The sequence below is a fragment of the Macrobrachium rosenbergii genome, chromosome 53 (genome assembly GCF_040412425.1).
Source record: "Macrobrachium rosenbergii isolate ZJJX-2024 chromosome 53, ASM4041242v1, whole genome shotgun sequence".
NCBI classification, from domain to species: Eukaryota; Metazoa; Arthropoda; class Malacostraca; order Decapoda; family Palaemonidae; genus Macrobrachium; species Macrobrachium rosenbergii.
The window spans coordinates 3,692,712-3,711,517 of NC_089793.1; the positions used below are offsets into that span (position 1 = coordinate 3,692,712).

Here is an 18,806-nt window from a genome sequence, read left to right on the forward strand (position 1 = left end):
TTGCTCAAAGCTCAAGAGGAAAGTAAAAAGGTAAAATCAATGCAATTGGTTTAGAAAGTCTACTACTTACTTTAGTTTTGCCTACAGAGAACCATGTCAAGTTCTGTGCTTTGTTAGTGGATGTACTTTCACCAATTTTTATTATAAGCCTGCTTTCCTTGAACCCCTACCCCCATAACAAAAAAAGAAGCATCATTACTTACTGCCCATAACCCAATGCCAAAAATGCTGATTGTAGAAGTACATGCTTGTAAGGTTAACTACGCCAGATCTTGCATGGTACTGATACTCAGGATTCAGTGTCTCAGAATATCCTCTCTCCTTGCTGTAGTCTTGAAACTTGGTTAACTTGTAACCATGTATATACTTGTGTTATCATCTTTCAGCATTAAGGCCGTAATTATTTAGCTGTAAATCACTTTTGGTCATGAATACTGCCAACTGTTAAAACTTCGATGTCCACAGCATAGTCAACAGATTGTACTTGTGAGGTAATTACTACACCTTCATCAAATATAAAGATGAATGTCTCAATCTTCTGTTTACTGGTTTGATGAATGCTTGGTTCTTCAGTCTGGATCTTTTATCCTGTGGCATTTGATATATTCCTGGATCTTCTGTTGGCAATACAGATTCCACTGCAAAATGCCTTTAGCCTCAGTTGCATTGCTGCTTCCATTTACTTTCACTTGGTCTCTTTCTATTTGTATCATGCTCAAACTTTCTCTCCTTATTTACATTTGTGGCATTTTGCTCCTTTTTTATGGCACTGAGGACAAGGTCATGTATCTAAAAGCTGCTTGTCTTATCCTGAAAGCCCTACCCTGACCTACTCAATGTTCTGATGGATCAGTCAGTGACTCAGATCTGGCTGGATTTTGTCTAATGATGGAGTCATACAAGTACACATTACCTTTTAGCATTTTTGATGCCAAACTTTGAGCCAAGTAGCCAATAATTGATCAGTTTATTCCTATGAACTAATGTCATAAGCCAGCCTAACTGGGTGTCAGAAATTAAATTATGTAAGTGCTCTATTGCGCATCATTGCAATGAACATATTTAGCTCCAACTGTACGTAGTTAGAAGAAATATTTACAAACTGATACACTTTGGTTGAAAGTTGTTAAATGCCATAAAATATCTAGACTGAATAGTCTCCTATAGATTCTCTAACTAAGCCAAATCTTTTTAAGAGGCTGAGGTTAGTATGTACATAAATCATTATTAATGTAGGCTGTACAGCACACCAGTTACCTCCAAGAGCCTTTCAATTACATTAACCCTAGTGGTACATTAGTATTTTCTGTACAGGAATATTATTGAAGAGTTTAGAAAAACATTAAATTACAATGCATAATTTATTTTTCTATCACATTCAACTGGAATTATTCTTTAGCACATGTTAACAAAATAGCATAAATTTATTCATGGCTAACTGCGGACTTTCAAGATCTCCACATTAACCACAAAATAAAATAAAAGTTAAGAGCAACCTGGTACTTGTGAATAACATTAGCATTCTGAAATACTGGATGGTTTGTATGAATAAGAGAAATTCTTCAGATTAAGTACGTGCACTCTTTGTAATATATTTTACATGTGTTTAAACTGCAACTTTAATTCCTGTTATATAGTCAAAAGTATTCTGTCTTCTGTATGAAATACTTTCATGTATAAGTGCTGTTTAAATCCTGAAATTCTTTGTCAAGCTCAACAAAGAACAAAAAACTAAGTACAGTGCTTTGATAAACCAGAGAAAAAATGTACCTAACATAATATGCGTAAATTACTCCATCACAACCTAATCAAACTCGTTTAAGTTGAAGTTATCAAGATCAATTTCTGCTCCTATATATGCTTTTTTACTGATACAAAAGCTAATAAAACTCAACCAGCAATTGTCCAATGACAAAAGCACAGGATTTCCAACCACAATGAGAAGGGACTGAGCCCGCGTAATGGCAACATTGAAGCGTCTCCGACACTTCACAAAACCAAGGCTGTGCTCCATGTCAACCTGAAAGAGAATTTTAATTTAAGTGGCATTCTTCTCAAAATAATCTATAATGATATTGTATATTTTGACAATTTCTTCAATAACTCTTAACATGAACAGATGAAAAAATCTGCCGTTTTACAAAAACTTCAAGATCAAAGTAGTAATAAACATTTACAGCAGTAGCATTATTTCCAAAACTGGTTCAAACTCACAAGGTGATATGTGTAATTAAATGAAATTACAGTGACTAAAACTGAGTGGAAGTCAAATAAAGAAAGGACTTTTACAGCTAGGGGCTGAAGGGGTGCTGCAAGGAACCTTAGGTGATACCTACAGTGAACTGTTTGAGGTGCACTGAAGGCACTACCTCCCTACAGGGAAGAACATAAAAGTAATATAGCTATTGGATACTTGGAGGAAAAGCTCTCACCGCTAATAACTCCTCTGACGATCTAACAGTGGAAATAATTATTGCCGTCCTTTCCTGGCCTTGAAACTCTTCCACTGTGCCAACCTTGATACCTGGCTGTACTCCAAAAATTGAAAGGAGCTGTCTAATCTTCTCCACCTGAAATATATTAGAATTTACAGTAACCATGAAGTACCATAATGCAGATATTTCTATTGTTGATTTACATTTCCCAAGAAAACAATCTTAAGTTTACTGACTCATTCCTTACTTTAAAAAAAAAAAAACAGAAGAGCGTACCTGCTTCCTATAGGGTGTAATTATGCCAATATTTGATGGCATCAAACCAAAATTTGTAAGGCTCTTTGCATAACGCACAACCTACAAATAACCAGCGAGAGATTACTGACAGGGAGCTTAAAAGGGTATAGGATACAATTAAGTACCCTATAAGAATCTTTAAATAGCAAAGCCAATGGCGGGGAAGACATAGTTTCTGTATCCGTAACAAAATGTCATTTGCATGTACTTCTCATTTTACAATCTTAAATATATCAGATTAAAATTAAAATAGTTCTTTATTACCATCATAAATAAAAAGATGCACAAACCTGGAACGTTTCTGTGGGATTAAACCATGATGGAGAATCCCCTTCTTGGAGATTCTCACTAACCACAGCATGGAACAACACAGGGCAAGATGGATTGGGCAACTCACTCCAGTTCAACAATTTATCTCTGATCTGTCATATAATGAAAGCCAATTTAATTGTAAGTTTGTAATCTATGGTTTTTCATATTAAGTTTACTGCAGTATGATGTCATCTAAAACCTTAAATGCAATGCTTGAAAAACTGTAAGAGCTTTTAAACCTTCCTGGCACTCCCAGCCTTCACAAACAAATAATAATACCACTAGAATGAAGTAGAATAAGAAGGGAAAATAAAACGTTTAAGTAAACAGCCATAACTAACAATATATAAAGAAGAAATAATTTCTGGAGAAAAAGAAGTTATGGCTTCTCAGAAGCAGAATGCACTTAAATGCTAAACAGAAAAATCCAGGCAACATTCATGGAAAACATCAACAAAAAACACTGATATCTGACATCCACAAGTCGGGTTTATTAATCCAAATTACATTACTTTTGTGGACACCTTTAATAGCATGTAACCCATCTGCAGTATGTTTTCACAGTTAAACAATATATAAAAGACAACAACATCAGCAATGAGAAAAAAAATATACACTGACCTCAGCATCTGCGCATGCCACCAGACTGTCGCGATAAAACAACTTTGATGAAACATGAATGATGTCAGGATGGGATCTGTAATTCCTCAAAAGCTGTGTGACCAAGCGTGGTTCAAATGTCCAAGACGAGCTGCTGTTTTTGTCTTCTGGCTGCAAAGATTTCGCTCGTGATAATTCTCCTTGCAATAACAATGCATTAATTCATTATTAAACAAGGCTATTTCTTTATATACAAGAAATAACACACCAACGTTATCAAATGAATTTATTATATATAGCCAAAATGAAACTTCTGTACAATACTCAGCAAATACCGTGTGAAAAATGTTAATTTTTGTCTATACAAAGCTGCTTTAAAATGGCTCGAATTGTAACAAAGTTTACATACATCCGTTTGCCGTGTGCTCTGGCTTTGATAGTGTCTCAGATTTTAGTACAAAATATCTTCCAGTAAAAAACCCTTCCTGAAACTTCTTGTACTGGGTCCATTTAGTCAAAATAATCATGTAAATTAGTGACTAATCTTTCTTAATACAGTAATGAAATATTTGCACTGCGAAAAGTTTCTAATTCCATGACAGATGGCAAAAACTGAAATATCAAAACTTGAGTTGATCCTATTGATTAAACAAATGATTGGGCTGCCAGTACCGGAGGATCTGAAATTGGACTTTGCTATAACAATGAGGACCTTGCATTGACGACTAATACTGCTTCCATTTGGGACAACAAGAAAAGCATTTTGTACATGCTTCAGCTGCTTCCATTCCTGATGAGGAACTGACAATAACTATTGTAATGGTGAACAATGAATGAACAATTGTAGTCTACATTGTACAGACCTGATAGAGTACAGAATTACAAAGGCGATGAAGAAGAGACTCTTGTAGACCATAAGTCTTGGCCACTCTGCTTAATATCACAGGACCAAGTTGCTGGGGATCACCTGCTAGAACTATCTGTCCTGATACACTGTTTACTAACCTAGAATAAGAACCCATAAGTCAGATTAAATCTCATAGGGAAATTTAAGTGTTTTTTATTTCAGGGATAAATATTAAAATATAATGCAAACTACATTCTCAACAAACATATAATCATTAAAAGAATCAAGTGATCTGGTTAAAATACTTAATAGTATTTGAAAATGTATATAACTGTAATTTGTCTTTTTGGGGAGGAAAAATTCTTGTCACCATCTAACTTTCTTGGAAAGAAAACTTACCCTAAAGCAACAAGGCACTCAGGTTCTGTCAGCTGTCCCGCCTCATCTATAAATACGTGAGTAAAGTGGCCGTTATGAAGCCCAAGTCTATACATCACACCTGCAGTAGTGGCTGTAGTAATTATCACTCGCTGCCTCACTCGTGTCATCAGTTGATCCCCATTGTAGCAATAGGCATGTATGTGCTCAGGTATAGCCTCTTCCTTCCTCTGCAACAGCAAAAATCTCAATCTTACTCTTCTCATCTTAGTTCCATTTCTATACAGGGTTGCCATTTTGGATGAGCAAAAATCAAAGTGACATGACAAATTTCAGTCTACTGAGTAATAGTAGAAGTAAAATACAATATAAAAAACAATTTCATGAAAAAAGCAATCCACTGCCCAAAACTTTCCTCTGGAAAAAACTCTTTCTCCTGCCTTTGTACATCAATTACATGGCTAAAGTTTTCTGTTAAAAAAACTGTTGTTCTTTGTCTGTCCATCCCCACTTTAATGTTCAAATAACTACCCTAAGGCTGACATTGGTATGTTGTCCACAATCATCAAACATACCAAATTGCAGTACATCAGTTTGCTTTACAAAGGCCAATAACAACGATTTTTTAAGCTGCATTATACCAAACGAAAGATAAACAGATCTATTTTCAGTGGGAGCAGCTGTGAAAACTCAATTGTGCTGAAGAAAGAGACTGATTTTTAATACAACGGCCTAGGGAGGGAGGGGAGGGAAGAAGGTGAGGGTTTATGAGTTTGGATTACCAAAGCAGGAAGATCTCTCAAATACTTGCCACATGAGGGAAGGGAATTCAATGAACATGCAGTCCAAGCATTCACTTCAAGTACACTGTCAGCAAAAAGTCATCTTCATACAACAGGCGTTTCAGCATCATCATAATCGATGTGAAATTTCTTGTTAAGTGAACACAGGTTACTGTATATGCTTCTGATTGAAATACAGTAGTTCATCTTTCATGACTTACCTGATAAGCGTTCAAAGCGTACTAAATCAGCTTTCTCCATTACACCAAATTCCAAGAGTCTTTCAGTGACAAGATCAGCTGCACTATTGGATGGAGCAACGATGAGTAACCTGGAAAAAAATTCCTGTCATACACTAAGATGAAATGAGCTGGTGTATGAGAAATATACAAACACCATTTTCACTTCACTTGTTTCTTGGTTTTGACAACAAATGTAGTTTGTTTTACTTACTACATTTGAATATCAAGATTAAAATTCTAATGCAGTATGCTAGAAAACCATGATAATAATTACATAAAATTACTGGTAGTCCTCTTTCCTATCTGAAGCATATGATGGGATGTTTTCTCAACGAGAGGGTACTTACAACTATACTGCATAAATATAACTTGAGGTTTACAACTACCTACTTCTCCAATATACTGCTAAAGCTTTTCACCCACTCCCTTTGGTCTCTTCCTACTTAGCTGTCCAACAACTTTAACTGAAGATGTTACATGTCTGGCACAACTTTCAACTACTGACAGTTACACAAACATTATAGCTCCCCTCACCTGCTATGATTCACCAAAGTAAAAATCTGCAGGACAGTTTCAACTACAGTTATTGTCTTCCCAGTGCCAGGAGGCCCGTATATAATGTACGGCAATGGACGCGTGCTGCCCTCTAGTATCCTTCGCACAGCCATCTTCTGTTCGCCGTTTAATTTTTTGTTGAACCATTCCAAAACAGGTACTTTTCCATCTGAAATAGTTGAGGTGTAAGTGGAAATACAGTACAAGAAAATTTCAAAAAATTTCAAATTTGAAAATAAGTCAAGAAATCCGAAGCCATTTACAAGACTTTGTGTTTACTCAGTGTGGATATAAACAATTTGCTAAATGATTTCCCTGAACAGATGTATACAAAAAAAAAAAAATTACACAAATTAAAGAATATCAACAGCATAAGCAATCATAATGGCAGGAAATTTGTAGTTGTAAATTTATGAACTTCCATGAACATTTAATGCACCCTGAAGATAATTTTAGAGAGCAGAGTCATGACTTATTACAGTACTCTGGTGTTAATATGGAAACATCAAATCAGCTGAAAGTATACCACACATAAGTTTAACTGCAACAAGAAATCAAGCAACATACTTTGTATTTTGTCACTGATTGAAGGCCTCTCAGGTAAAACTGGAATACAGTAATCGTACTTCTTTGCACTGCTTTCCTTCAAAAGCTCTTGAAAGCTTATAACTGCACTGGACATCTTTTCTCCTTTTGAATCACAATTCATTCCAACCTGTTCATTACTTCCTGTAGTACCTTGTCTACTGCAACCATTTTTGACAACCCTTCCATTATCAGAATTATCTTGTGCTTTATACTGCAAAGTCTTCCTAACACTATTTGCACAGCACTCATCAGCACCAGAAGTTTTGCTTTGTAAGGCTTGAACACAGTCAGCTAACTGAAATTCTGTTTCCTCTTCTTCAAGATAATTCACTTTAGAACCTTGGCCAATCCTTCCATCTTTCTTTACACTTGACAAAGGCGACCCACTCATTTTCAAAGCTGAAGAAGATGAATTTTCACTCAAAATGTTCTTGGGTTTTGATTTGTATAGTTCATTTTCAATATCATCTATTTCTGATCTCTTCTGTAATTTCTTTCTAAATTTGGGATCGCTTTCTAAATCTGTATAAGTTTTTGACTCGTCATCACTACAGCAAATTGATGAATTAGCACTTGAGCCTGATGATGGGACACCAAAAAGCCTTGTCACAACAGGGATTCTGGGTGGCGTTGCAGAAGTGCCTCTTTTCCCGACCCCTTTCACACTGCAAGGAGAACTTTCAATTTTACTCTTATCATTCAGCACACCATGAAAAGATCTCTCTGCCTGATGATAATCATTGGTGCCATTTTTTGTATCCACATGCAGCTTAGCCAATTCAACTTTTTTACCATTCATAACTATACTCCCTTTCACATCAGTATTACTATTACTTGCAGTTCTGACTGGTGTATGCCAAGAATCAGTGACATCAATCACAGTAAATAATAAAGGGTTACCATTTTCTACAAATTTAGCTTTTTTCTCAACACCTGAGTCCTCTAATGCACAAAGAGAAGTGACATCAATCACATTACAAATAATCTTTCTATTTTCTACTTTTGCTACAAGTTCTTCCTTTACCCCAGCAGATGAACCTTCATAGGCATTTAAGTGTACTAAAGAATCTCCAGACCCAGATTTCACAGGTCCCTTCTTTTTTGTAATATTGTGCGGAAGTAACTCGCTGTCTACGTAAACCACCTGAGGGAGTCTAAACTTTAATTTCTTGGGAAAAAGAACTTCACTGCCAAGTTGTTCCAGACAAAATTTGAGGGCATAGTGACTGCGACGGAGAGGAGTGCGGTTGAAGTTGAAACGAACAGTGTAATCTTTATCCTGACACTGCTCATGGAATATTGGATGAAATTTCAGTAACACCTAAAAGGAAACAAATATATAAAAAAATTACCATGAGCTAAAAGAAAAAATATTTTAATTATTCTAAGCAATAGTTCCATCAACCCACACTGATGTGGGGGTGCAAGGACATCTACATCTCTCATACTGATGAGATTAAAATTCCTTAACATCTCAGATGTTCCTAATCGCTATGGTTATGCATCATGGCACAAGATACATTCTTTAAGTAAAAGCTAGCCTTACAAATTTCTTTGAGGCAAAATAGTGATGAAATACATTAATATAACATGCATTAAGGTACAAAAATCTTAAAACAAATGATTACTCCTTACTTTTGTGTGAAGTACGTCATGGATAAAGCCTTCATATTCAGGTCCTCCAATACCTGCAGGATTGGATGCAATAACAGAATCACCAATCATTAAGGAAGGACGTTTCTCAGCGAGACCTGGAACTGTGAGGCTCAAAAACTCGCCATGGGGAGAAAAGGTTGTCCTTGCAATATCAAACTGGAAAGAAAAATATTGATTCAAAATTAAAATGCAAACTCATTTGCACTCTAGCAGAAAAATATTTTAAAAATTCTTAGTCATATAAATGTATATCTTATACATTCACAATCTCAATATGAAATCTCAGCCTGGGATTAACCCCGGGCAAATCTTACACTTGCTTAAAATGACTGTAGAAGCCATAGCCAGATGCCCTCAAGAGCAAATTTTCAGCCAATATAGTAAAAGCAGGCTACTATTAGGGTTGTTTTTATATCATTGGTATACTAAAAAAACTAAAAAATTAGTAGACTAACCATACAGATGAATTACCATCCAGCAATTTCTAAAATTCTTAAAACTACCTTGCACATATACAGGCTAAAAAAGTTCTTATTATGATATAAAAACAATCTGATCTGTTTACTCAGGTTGGCTGTAATATAACACAATTCATTACAAAAGACAAGTATCATCACCAGGAAGATAAAAATGACACTCCAAAACCAACAGACCTTTTAAAGGATCATTATCTCTGGTAATTTTGGGCCTTACAAAAAGAAACATTCATTAACTAACCTTCCTCAATTGGCGAACAGTCTCCATCTCTTCTAAATATAGCAGCACTGAAAATCTGTCCTGGTAATTTTCTGGGTTAACTGTCTCTTTCAAGACAGGAGCTACATCACATGCTTTCTCCTCGTTTGCAATAGCTGTCCAAAATTCTGTCGGAATGTGAAACTGCGGCAGCGACATTGGTATGAAAGCAGGAGCATTGAATGGCTTTTCTCCCCTCACAACTCTGGAGTCACTCAGATTAGGGCAATTCAACTTCTTCTTTTCTAAAGGATTATAAGGAGATGTTGGGCCAATGCAGTCCATCTGTTTATCTTCAACCGTGGCGGTCAAATGTCTTCCAATCTTAAATGAGCCAAAATCAAAAATGCACACCTGCTTACACTGCCCCAGGAACTTTCCTGTGCAAGCAATCTTGACAGAAGAGCTTTTGTGCGGCAAAATTGTAATTGGAGTAAAGCTGTGAGTTTCATCCAGAGATTCAGAGACGACACTGAACTGAGAGTCTTGTAAGGAGTTTATAAAGAGGATGCGCAACAAAGACCTTGCTTGTACCCCGACATTTTTAATGAATATAGTGATATAGGACTTGCAGCCAAGGTAGACCTTTGGAAACCTGGAAGGAAAGAGATAGGTCAAAATAAAAGTATGAAAAGGTTACAAAAGAAAGAAAATCTCATGTGAACATTCTGAAAGAATGATTAAGGGATCATATCAAATTAACAATTGACCATACACTCAACAACATGGCATATAATACTGATGGAATAATTTCATACTTTTTCCTTGTGACTGCAGTTAGGCCTACATATGGAATTTGGAAATGGTAAAAGACAGGTCACTGCAGCTTCAATTTTTTGGTATGGTAGATCTTAATAAACAATCACCATCTGATAATAGCTTATTTTTGTAATAAAAACAATAATTGTTAAAAAAGTTCATGTCATTTATTTCCAGTTATGGTAACATTTAGATAAATACCAATCACACATACTTTACAGAGTTAGAAATAACGATATTGTGCTTGTCTTTGAATAACTCGGCAGTTGCGCGGCCATGAAATCCATTCAGTCTGTTCGCAATTCCCAACTTCAATACCTGGAAAAAATGTTTTACAATATACTTAGTCCGTCATGCTATACTGAATGTATTATTTCTATTGGGAAGATAACTATGCTGTACATGAACAGCTTTCACTGTGAATACATCTATACAACTCTGATTATAAAGTGTGTTTTGCATTTATGATACAAAAAATTAGTCACTGAGTGCCTTAAGATATCTTATAAATCTTACAAACTAAAGATTCAATTTACAATGCATTTTTTTCAGGTTATTCATCGACTGCTTTTTCCAAATAAAGCGTACAAAACTGAACCATCTTATCCTCCCCTGGCCTAAAGAAAACGGGAGGGAGAAGGATAGAAAATGAACCAAACCCCATAGCTTGTACAGCACAGTCTCAACAAATATAGTAGTTTACAGGAGCACCGAAAACTAGTCCACCAAGACGCACTGGTATATGTTTCTGGACCACAGGGCTGGCCTAAAGGATTTGGTTGAAAACTTAAGCCCAGAAGTATTGCATCAGGGGGCTAGAAGGATGCTGTAAAAGACCTTTGGTATTGCCTACTGCCTGCTATCTAAGATATACTGTGAGCTGTAGCTCATTCCTAATGGGGCTTGGAGTTAGCGATAACATGGTAAATATAGTATTTCAGTAATAGGCCCATACACATTTTCCTCTGATCCTTCACTTTTTATTAAATGCTGTACCAAAATAAAAACAGTATTCAAAATTTATCAGCACCTAAAAATTATCTTCCAGTTCATTACCTACAAAACTATTAAAGATCTCTGCACTGCTATGTGCAAAATTTTGCCTTCACTCACACCTCTCCATGTATACACTGAAGAAATCAAAAGAAATCAAAATTCATTATTAAAGATAGATGAAAGACAATAACTCCTGACATGGATGCGAAAAATTCTGAACAAGTAAAACCATAACAATTGTACACCGATACTCACTTTCATCTCAGGAAAGACATCTGGTGAGAGGGAGATTGATCTCCATCCAAAGTGGTTTTGGTCACTCTCTATAACCTCTGTAATCACAGCATCACCAACACGTAATTCTGGTATATCTTTATCCAAATCTTTTGAGCAAAATACCTGAAAAAATATTAGAGAATACTCAAAACTTATAACCTTTTTACATTCACTTATAAAATATTACAATGGTACAAGAATATTTCTGAGCCAAAATTTAACATTTAGGGAAATATGATTAAAAATCTAGCAAGTTTTGGAGTTATCATGTTCAGAGAAAAGAGTAACTGTTCAGTGACTAAATGTACAGTTGGAATGGAAAAAGTGAGAATTTTATGAAAATGTTCTGAAGGGGGGCCTGACAGCTGGAAATAGAGATAGATAGTTTTAAAATAATAATTAGAAGTATACTTTGGAATTGGGAAAGAAATACAATATATATATCATAATACATTTTGCATCACCAAACTAGGGATCATAAAACCAAAAAAACAAAATTTGAAGCCACGGATCCTCTTAACAGCTCTCACATTTATATACTTAATGACACCAAGTCTGAAAACCATAAATCAATCCTGACAAATTAATGACACCATAAATGGAGAATAAAAGTAAACAAATACCCTGAATTACCTCATTGTTGATGATTATGTGTTTTGTGTAAACACGAGTCACCTCCCCTTTTATTTTCTTCTTCCTTAACGGTTCAATATGAGTGACTTTGAGGAATCCATGAAGGTCATCCTCTGGCTGGGGGTTACTTGGATGGTCGTCACTTAATTTACACAGAATCCAGTCGCCTGCGGAAGAGTTTAATTATTTCAAGAAAGAGAATAATGACTGGAGCCCCACTCGGGGAAAATACATGAGTAAGATATAAGGGCAGTCACAAATTAAGTTTCTGTACTTATAAAAATCATGTATAAATATATCATGATTATTGTAAAACCGCTTCATATTAAACTCTTACCTTCCAGTACATTAAATGCAGACTTGACACCAGAGAGACTAAAGTACGCGTCTTCGTTCAAAGTGACAGTGTCACCATGAACATATTTCACTCTACCCACTAAAGTCTTCTGGATTTCAGTGTTAGCCCTACATGGCTGTATGGGTTGCAGTAGGAGTTTGTCAGGCTGAGATTGCTTATACCCACTTGTGGGAAATAAGTCATTCTTCAATATTCCAGGGATTCCTGCATCAAGGTCTCTAGAGGGTATAGTTTCCCCTGTCAGCTTCGAACTGTCACCCTCCCACCTCTCCCCCTTGGGACAAGGAAACATGTTAACAGCCCTCCATGCCTCATACTGGGACTGCCTTTCTGCGCTCCCTTGAACAATGTCCCCGACTTTAAACTTGCACTTGGACTCACTCACAGGAATGCTAAAATATATGTCATTATCCACCACTATATCTCTTTCACTGATTGTTGTAATCTTGCCAACAAACTCTTTACTTTCAAAACATGAAACCGAAATGAAATCCTCAAGCTTTGGCCTTTCATATTTACTGGGGCACAGTTCTGAATCACCAACACTGCCAGAAATATATCCAACGGCCTTCTGCATGAAGGTAAACATGGTTCTTTGGGTGTTCAAAAACAGGTTTTGGATAACAATTTAAACAGCAGGCTTTTACTTGGAAAGCCCTCAGACTTCAAAATAGCAACAGATGACAAAAGGTCACCACTTTGAGACAGAATATCACTGTTGACCAATATACTTTTCGACAGGGGAGTACTTCCAGTTTGTGTCAGCAATGTGCTCAAGCTGCTTACGAAGATCTCTCATACGCTTCTCGTGCTCTTCTTTCTTGAGATCTCTCAGTGATGATTCTACATTATGGTCAAACCACAGCTTTGCCATCAAAGTAGTCATATGATCTGGACTCTGAAATAAACAGAAATTTACAGTAAAAAAACCTGACTTCATATTTACTGAATGAGTATAATTTTTTCAAATTTTGTACAGTAAAATCATAAAAATTATCAATTCAAACACCAAAAAGTATTTTATTACTGTAGTACATATTATGAAGCCAAGTTCTACAGTGGTTTTGCATCCTCTAAAAGTTATACAGTATCTTCAGTCCACTATGCTAAGCTCTATCTTTCTAAAGGCAAAAATGACAGATTCCTGATGTACGCATGATAAAAAAAAACAAGCCTTCACAACACAACATTTGCTTACTTCCATCAAACAGGCAGAGGCGCTCCTTGCTAACAATTTCATTCAGCTTATCACAAGTGATTTGAAAGTCTATCTCACGCCATAGTTGTCTCTAAACCTTCATTCTCCTCATAAATCAACAGGAATATATATTTTTATTTTATCAAAAGACCTCAATGGACCAACAATACTTGGGCTACATAAGTCTTCCCATGAGCTGGTTAACTGATAGGAATGCTTTGTTACAGCTTTTTACCATTACAACTGTCTGGTGCAACCAGGCTATTCTTGGGCTGGTTTTACATAGTGACCTCTCTTTCTGCATAAACAAGATACCAGCCATGAGTCGCTGAGATGTCTCCTCATGCAATCGGCTTAAGCTGCAAGATGGGGTCCTTAATGGATACCTAAAAGGCACTACTCTTTCACGACAGTTAGCCATCAGCAATTATTTGATTCATTCTAAGACATGTTTGAAGCTTTTATGTAAATATAAAAGCTAGTCTAATAAACGTTTTAACTCCATTAATTTCGTATTCACATTATTCAAAGCAAAACTGACACAAAATACAAAACAGTCCTACCCCAGGAGTGCTCTGTCCCTGATGGTGCTGCTCTGGTGTGAAAATAGCAGCTCCCATAGACATCTGGGCCTGGGAGGATGACCCTGACTGCTGCTGAGGTTGCTGCTGCTGTGGCTGTTGCTGTGTCAGATGTTGATGATGGTGACTTGGACCCTAATGTAAGGAAATTTCTGAACATTAGGTCTAAAGCAATTTTGATATCACAATAATAATGCATTCCAAAGACAGTCTTCAACTAAGGAGCTTACTAATACAAGAAAATGTTTCGACAAGGTCATGATCAGGAACAAATGAAATCAAGGTCATCCATAATATGACATTTACAGTACTACTAGTGTCCTGAAGCTAATGAAACAATAAAACAAAAGCTGTTCAAAATTCAATTGTGTAAAAAACCTACATGCTAGAAATGAAATTAAAATGAAGTAATGAGCAATTTAAAAGCAATATACAACACCCACAATAAAAAAGACCAGCCATGCAGTTGTTCCCTATGGGCCGACACAGAAGTACAGGAGCTCTTAGCTGATTGTTAGCAATATTCCCTCAATTTCCCCCTTTCCCATCATTGAATCAGAATTGAATCAGAAAAGAATGACATGAAGGGGATCTTCCCTTCATGGTGGGATTCAATTCCATAAAAAAACAGAGAGTAAGTAACCAACGGTTATGTTATGAAGAAACTCTTCATTCAATGATGGGATTCAGACTTACAGTTACTAACCATAAGTCTGAATCCCATCATCGAATGAAGAGTTTCTTCATATATTTCCCTTCAAGATTTGGATTAATAAAGACATGCAAAAATGCTAGAAAATCAAGAATTAAATGAGGTCAGTTACTACAGGGTACTAAAAATTTTAGTGTATTAGAATAGGCTATAAAGTATATGTAAAGTACATACGAATCTTCTCTAAAATAGTGTGTGTGCTAACTTACTGTGAAGAATATGTTGTCTAAAGTTCAGCACAGAACACTGTATAAATATAACACCACAGGTTTAAGAATTGACGCAGACTCAAAGTTTGGATATTTCTTGTCTGTTCAGTGTGGATAATGCAAAATAATAATGACCATAATGAATGCAACATGAAATGTCTCTAAACTATTTGCAAATGAATTATACAGTCACTTACTGCCACTTGCAACTGATGAGTTGAATGGTGATGATGTTGCAGATTATTACTGTTGCCAGTATTACTCGTGTTACCATGCAATGCACCCCTGAAGAGAGATGAGCCTAAGCCACTACTGTTTCCAGTGGCCATAGTAATTCACTGAAATTCTTGGTGCTGAAAACGATGAATATCTTCTTTATATATCCATATGACGCCATCTTATAATTAATGACTGAACATTAATAAATCTTCCAAGATGAATATAGGATCACATCAATTTCATTTATAAAGAATAAATGAATTTCAAGGAAAAAAATAACCATGGTAAAAGGTAACAACAAGTAAATTAATTAACTTATGCACTTCAATGAATGTAAATTTCATTTTTCCAATTTAGTAACATTCTTGTTTTTACTGAAAAGTTGTATTTCCTGTGTCTTTTATTAATGTGCTTTGTAAATGCGTACTTTACTGGAGTTAAAAGCTAAGAAATAACTTAGCCTATCCAATTTCTGGAAGTTCTTTAAGTGATTATAACTAATTTGATATTAATTTCTGTGATAAATGCTTAACCCATTCCAACCCCAGTATTTAAAGAAGAGGGGAACCCTTAAGGGGTTAAGGAAGTTAGGATACAGCATCCTAGGCTAGATCAGGTTACTGCAAATCCATTTTTCACTCGGTCATTTCTCCTACCCTACTCCCCAACAAAAATCCACTTATCGTCAGGGGCTCACACTTTACTGTTATATTCAACTTCCATCTGGGGCGAGGGGGTTCTAGTTAAATAAGCAAGTAATTCTGATGGATATGAAGGTAAAATTGCAGAAGAGGAGCGCATGTTATTTCCACTGGTTATGGCCAGCTTAAAACCAGATTAAAGACATTTCGACTTGGATACATCCTAACCTAACAAGTAAATTTTTACTTGAATACTAGCCACCAACTCACATGAAAGCTGTATTTGGTACCAGCCCATACCCAAGAACATTGAAACTTAAAGACTTTAAATATTCCCATAACAATAAATTTTCCACAGATTTCAGTATATATCTTGCATATTAGGCTAAGGAGACTTAACAATAAAGCATAAAATAAAACTCCAATATCAAGAGCTGATCTTAAAGTAAGGTAAGAAAAATAAAATACCCATCCCCTTAAACTAACCTTAACCTAGCCTAGTGTTGTGTCCTAACCAAGGGGGAAGTGGACCCTCTTAATAGACACTGTGCATAGCAGAATGTGTGCACAAGTAGGCTAATCTGCAGTACTGCCAAGATGAAACTGATGACTAATATTGCGGCCTGGTTCCTGCCAATTGGTGACTGTAATATTTGCTGCATTTTGCCAATGCTTTTGTTATGTTAATGCCTTTTTTTTTGTTTATGCTTTTACATTCGTCCCCAAGGGGCATGTACTAAAAAACAGCACTCATTTTGCACATAGGCCTATACTGATAATTACTAAACCAGAAGGGTGCAGTAGTAGTCTTCAGGGTATTTCTAAGTAATAGATACACGGTGGCTATTTAGCGAAAAATGGCAGTTTCTTATAGTATTTTGGTTGCTTATTTACAATTTAACATTATTTTTGGGGGGTCGGCTGTAATTAACCTGTATTTAACCCCTGAAGTCCATCCAACAAGGGGTTTCCATACACGATCTTCACAAGACAGAGCACACTACGTCTGGTTTGAACAGTTCATATCCCGTCCGGCAAGTGCAGTACCTTGGAAACTGGTTTTTTCAACATTTTTAGGGCTTCTGACACTGGCGGTGCATTTGTTTGTTGTCGGCCAAATGGAATTTCCCTTCGCCGTGTTTAGTACTGGCCTGGGGTGGGGAGAGTTACCCATATGTTAACAAGTTATTGCACTTGCCAGATGGGATATGAACCATTCAAAACAGACGTACCGGTGCTCTGTCTCGTGAAGATCGCGTATGGAAACCCTGGATTCCCATCGGGGTCCTTATTACCATAGGGTAGAGTTCAAAGGTAAATTGTAAGTTAATTACAGCCGACCGCCAAAAATTAACGTTATATTGTTAATAAGCATCCAAAATACTATAAGAAACTGCCATTTGAAGCTAAATACCCGCCGTGTACCTATAACTTAGTTCTACCGTCTGCAGTTTCCCCACGTACCAAATTCGTCAGAATAACATCAACTCAGGTTATCAGAGAAACCATATTTCACAGGTTTTAAAATCAGTGGTTAAATTATAAACATATATCAGATAGCCTAAGCTAGCTCAAGTCAGCTTAGCCTAGGCTACCATCTTATATCGGCGATCCCAATATGCATGTCGAAGATTAGGCTATCTTCTAGTTGAACCAACTTTTCCTTAGCCTATGGTAGACTAGCCTAGCCTGGACGAAAATGGTAACCAGAAGCCAGGCGCTGGGCCGTATGAGGTCATTCTGCGCTGCCTAACCTAAGGTAGTCTACTCCTCCCTATGGTAACCACCCTAAATTTCAACCTACGAGCACGGGCGCTGGTTACAGTAGCCTAACATTCCACAATATAAACTTGAATTTTCCAGCCGCGATTACTTAAATCGTTTATCTAATCGCTGATAATTACCGCATAAACAAAACGCACAAAGCTACAGTCCCAGAAACACAAGAAAGAAGAAGCTTTCTTACCAGAATCGACATTCGTAAAACGTAAACAATCGGCCGTCGAAGCTTATCATCTTCTTCTCGTAAAAATCGAGAGAGAAGTGACGACGAGTGACGACGCCCGTCTACTACTTTGGGAGTCTCCTTCTCTTTCTCTTTCTCTCTCTCTATTTCTCTCTTTCTCCTTCTCTCTCCAGGTTGCCTGACCCACCAACGGCTTTTGACCCCGATCCCGTGATTCACAAGCAGTAAACAATCGAGATTTAGCCTGGGGCAAGGAAATGGACGGCCTATGTCTTATTCTTTGATGGGGATGTACTTTTATAGTCACCGTTAATGTACGGGGAGTTGTGCTTGGCATCCATTGTCTAAAGTAAATTTCGTTTTGTTCTTTATATTAGGCATCGAGTTTTAGTCACAGTTCATGTAAGGGAAGTTGTCCTTGGCTTCCACTGTCTTGAGTTACTTGTGTGCTGGAGTGGTAACTGATTGGTTATCCTTGGTTTTCTTCATTTGCTTTAGTTGCTTATGTGCTGGAGTGGTGATTGATTGGTTATTCTAGGTTTGCAACTAAGGTTGCAACTAGTTCGGGATTCATTTATCTTGTGGTCTTATCAGAATTCAGCTTACATTTTGCTTTCAATTATCATTCTGTATGTCTGTAGGATATGCAGTGTACAGGTATATATAGTTAATGTCGTAGCTTTTTGGATTGTTAAAAATATTGTTAGTCGTGCGTAGTCGTGACTGTACCTTTATCCTTGTGCTCTCTTCATATTCTTCCCCAACTTAGAATCAGTATTTACTCATCCCAGGCTGGCTGGGTACCTGGGTACCACTACCATCTTCGGGCCT

The 18,806-nt window shown here is 36.6% G+C and overlaps 2 protein-coding genes across 3 annotated transcripts; both read right to left on the reverse strand.

Moving 5' to 3' along the window:
• Positions 1-1,347: 1,347 nt before the first annotated feature.
• LOC136834218 (RNA helicase Mov10l1-like) lies at positions 1,348-13,038 on the reverse strand. Its single transcript, XM_067096513.1, is given in 17 exon segments — positions 1,348-2,020; positions 2,433-2,570; positions 2,712-2,792; positions 3,023-3,154; positions 3,666-3,815; positions 4,508-4,649; positions 4,891-5,099; positions 5,873-5,887; positions 5,889-5,982; positions 6,428-6,617; positions 7,016-8,357; positions 8,672-8,848; positions 9,410-10,022; positions 10,401-10,504; positions 11,438-11,581; positions 12,092-12,258; positions 12,429-13,038. Coding segments are annotated over 17 exon segments (4,524 nt in total). The 3' UTR covers positions 1,348-1,804.
• A 123-nt stretch (positions 13,039-13,161) lies between these two features.
• Positions 13,162-18,596, reverse strand: LOC136834222 (GATA zinc finger domain-containing protein 10-like). 2 transcript variants are annotated; one of them, XM_067096517.1, is made up of 4 exons: positions 17,976-18,596; positions 15,347-15,502; positions 14,211-14,363; positions 13,162-13,347 (listed from the first exon to the last, which is right to left on the reverse strand). In XM_067096517.1, exons 2-4 carry the CDS (start codon positions 15,476-15,478, stop codon positions 13,162-13,164), a joined length of 471 nt encoding a protein of 156 aa, XP_066952618.1. In that variant the 5' UTR covers positions 15,479-15,502; positions 17,976-18,596. The 2 variants fall into 2 exon arrangements, with proteins under 2 accessions (XP_066952618.1, XP_066952619.1); XM_067096518.1 differs by having other exon boundaries at positions 17,914-17,978.
• Between the last annotated feature and the right edge of the window lie 210 nt (positions 18,597-18,806).